Source organism: Triticum aestivum, chromosome 1B, assembly GCF_018294505.1.
Source record: "Triticum aestivum cultivar Chinese Spring chromosome 1B, IWGSC CS RefSeq v2.1, whole genome shotgun sequence".
Lineage (NCBI taxonomy): Eukaryota > Viridiplantae > Streptophyta > Magnoliopsida > Poales > Poaceae > Triticum > Triticum aestivum.
Window position 1 is genome coordinate 391,241,692 of NC_057795.1, and position 3,408 is coordinate 391,245,099.

The 3,408-nt window shown below is 42.4% G+C and overlaps 1 protein-coding gene across 1 annotated transcript; it reads right to left on the reverse strand.

Moving 5' to 3' along the window:
* Positions 1-444: 444 nt before the first annotated feature.
* On the reverse strand, positions 445-3,202 carry LOC123126573 (probable NADH dehydrogenase [ubiquinone] 1 alpha subcomplex subunit 12). The gene is made up of 5 exons (XM_044546717.1): positions 2,962-3,202; positions 1,875-1,901; positions 1,698-1,789; positions 1,271-1,380; positions 445-816 (listed from the first exon to the last, which is right to left on the reverse strand). Exons 1-5 carry the CDS (start codon positions 3,048-3,050, stop codon positions 652-654), a joined length of 483 nt encoding a protein of 160 aa, XP_044402652.1. The 5' UTR covers positions 3,051-3,202; the 3' UTR covers positions 445-651.
* Between the last annotated feature and the right edge of the window lie 206 nt (positions 3,203-3,408).

Here is a 3,408-nt window from a genome sequence, read left to right on the forward strand (position 1 = left end):
AGTGTCACCCAGCTCAAGTTATGTGACCTGTAGTGAATTTTTCTCCTACTAAATTGTTCGGGCCAAAACTGGAGCCCTTGTCCAGCTCAACCATCAGGCTTTGAGTCTAGGCTGTCGGGCCAGGCTTGCCATGCCCAGGTTTCCTGTTCCATGTGGTTGAGTGTCTACCCCTCAAAAACAAAATGTGGTTGACTGTCTTCCCCGTGTGTACATGTAGCTTCTTGACATCAATGATGACGGTGGCCTTTTCTCAAGAGAAAATGATAAGAAAAGAAACCCTTTAGTCAGCACCATATATCAAATACAGTACTACACTTCAGTGTCACGTATTAACATCAAAACAACACGGGCATGTTGCAACGCCACCGGATTTACCAAACAATATTATCTCCTTTCAGAATCTCAACATCCACGCACCATTGACATCAGTAGAAAAAGAAACTCTTCAATGCAAACACCGACGACCGAATCGCCAGTTTCTCTATTGCCACATCCACACACAGATTAAAATTGTTCAGTGGCAGGTATTCAGTATCAGATAGAGTACATTATTCAGGACCAGTCCATGAAACCAAACTGACTGGTGGTTTTAGATCGGCAACACCAAACCAAATGTGAAACATAGAAGAGGATTATCAGGTACCATTCAGATCAGGTGGCCTCTTCTTTCTTTGGTTCCCAAGGCTGGTACCTTGTCCAGTCCCTTTGCCCTGGGTTCAGAGCATGCCCCTTGGAGTGGTAGATCAAGTCATCACCCTGTCCGGTGTAGTTCTGTCTGTGCTCCCTAATGAACTTTTTAGTCTTCTCCTCCAGCAGCTGTCCCCTCCAAAAGAAAGTCATATTTATGAGCTACTTGGTTTCGAATTACCAATAGTAAAACTAGTGCACTGAATCTACTTGCACACATAAAAGGACATTTCGGCTAACAATAGCTTAAAAGTGATAATGTTTCTCAGCAGCCTATTGCACCGTTCAAATAATAATCAAACTTTTAAAAAAATTGGAGGGGAAATAAGAAAACTTTCATAGTCTCATTGATTCCATGGCCTTATACACAAACCTAAGTGCTCATTTATTTTATACTCCCTTGTTCGGAAATAAGTGACACTTTTTTAGTTCAAACTTGAACTAAAACAGCGTTACTTATTTCTGAACGGAGGTAGTACAACTTAGGTAATACATGTTGTTCAGGAATTCCTGCCTAAACGGATAAAGCATCTCAGAAATTTTATATGCGCAGGAAAATAGCACGAGGAAAGAGAAAGCTTGCCTTATCCCCAGTGCTGTCTGTAATGTGGTGCAGCCATCCATGCCATTCAGCAGGCACTTGGGATGCATTGTAGCGACCCTTGTCCGCATACTCTACCCACCTATGCCTTCCTGAAGATTGAACAATGTTTAGTTTCTACTACATCATCAGGGGGAAACACTGAAGCACAAGAAGTATGATCACACATAGAAATACAAATCGTCAAGCTTGGAATGTTCGTTAGCAAAGTTCCAATCTCAGGCGTTAGAGAAAAGAAGAGACGAGAGACAAAATCTTAGACAACAGGAGATGATGAGAGTAGAATCCGATACTGTTCTTTCTAAAGTGGCAATGTCTATAAGTTTGATGGTCAACATTCTAATGTGGGCATGCAATAGAATTCGACAATAAAAATTGCAGTAGCTCAACTAAGGGGCGATGCACTAACCATACTGAGTGTCATGTAGTTTCTCATAGTACTTGTTTCCAAAAGTGTCAACTCCTACAAGGGTTGCACCAATGTTGTGAATTTTGGTTTGCCTGAAAAGAAGAGAAGTCTGCACACTGAGACACAGAACCACACATCCCTTCCTACAAAACTGGAGAGATGGGAGGGAGGACTTACAATAGGTTTCCGTCCCCAAGGCATTTTCTGTAAATAAAACCATGTTACAACATTAGATTAGAAGCATAAACAAAGAAAGATATTTAGAATTTAGCTCTCTTTTTTCCTCCTACTATGGAATTCTATGAGGGCTATATCATTTTAGAAATTTAAAAACAGTCCAGAGAATATCGACAAGAATAGGTTAGTGTACATGGTGATGCTCCACCGAAAAGCAACACAACTATTGCATTTAGAAAATTGAAAAGAGTGAAAGTGATTCCTTTTAAGAAGTGGGGACTCCAACTTGAAGGCTTGAAGCTGCAGGCTGCAACCAGTATTCATCAGAATAAAATGTGTTCTCTGATGGAATAATATATACCCATCAAGTAATCACTGGAAGCAGCAGCAAAGTTCTGCACGTGCTTTCACAAAGAAGATACCTTAATGTGAGAGTTCCCAACTGTTCGATCTAATTGTAATGTGTACCTAGGTTTGAAAGTATTATATTCTGGGATGCTAAAGTCCTGCTACTAATCGAAAAGCATTATGTGGAAGGTGAAAGCACATGAGAGTTTTTAAAAGCCAATGAGTACAGTGGCCAACCGATGGTATGAATTTTTCCTCGTGTTGTGTTGTATTACCTTATTATTTTCTTGAAGGTATGCTGTGTTGTGATTTATTATTGAGGAAAATGATAACATCGGCAGATGCATTTGTGTACCGGATGATTTTGTCTTAAACTGCATAGACCAAGAGGAAGGAACATTCATTTGTGTTTTTTGTTTTCAGGCCTTACAATCCCAGAAGAATAATTTTGAAGGCATGTAAGCTACTATGTAATTTGAGGCAGTAGGTTTATTTTTAAGGCATATTTGAGGCAGTAGGTGAACATGTGATGGTGCCTACTCGTTTGGGTTCAATAATTTGGATGCGAACGAAACCAGCGATCCCAATAATTAGTAAACTGATACGCGAGGCGTTCGAAATTGAAGAAACCCTAGATGATAATCAGATGGGATTTTGACCGAACAGCCACAGGAGAAGGAGCATGGATGAATCTCAGATCCGGGAGGGAGCCCGGTGGGGGAAGGGGGGGGGGTCTTACAGGTATCCCTCTTCGCGGGCGTAGCGGAGGAAGTTGGTGAGGCCCTTCTCCCTGATCCCCTGCCACACGCTCCGGACCACCGCGGCCATGGATGATGCCTTCGCCTCCTCCGCCGCTCTCCTCTTCGCTTCCTCTCAATGGCCGATGCGATGCCTCCGTCTCTCTCTCTAGAATGGAAGGCAGGAGGAGATAGGCGAAGCGGACCAAGACAGTCTGGGCCGGCCCACTCTCTTCTCACTCGCTTCATATGACAAAAATAGTGAGCCAACATTTTGCAACTGGGCCGAGCCATATTGTTATGCATACTCAAAAAACAAAAAAAAGAAAACAGCTACCTTTCGATGGCAGCCTCCTTCACCTAGAATGAACTCCTGCTCTGCCACCCTATCTGTAGAGTTGCAAGCGACTCGTGGAGACACGCATTACTTGATTGCAATATGGCAGAAA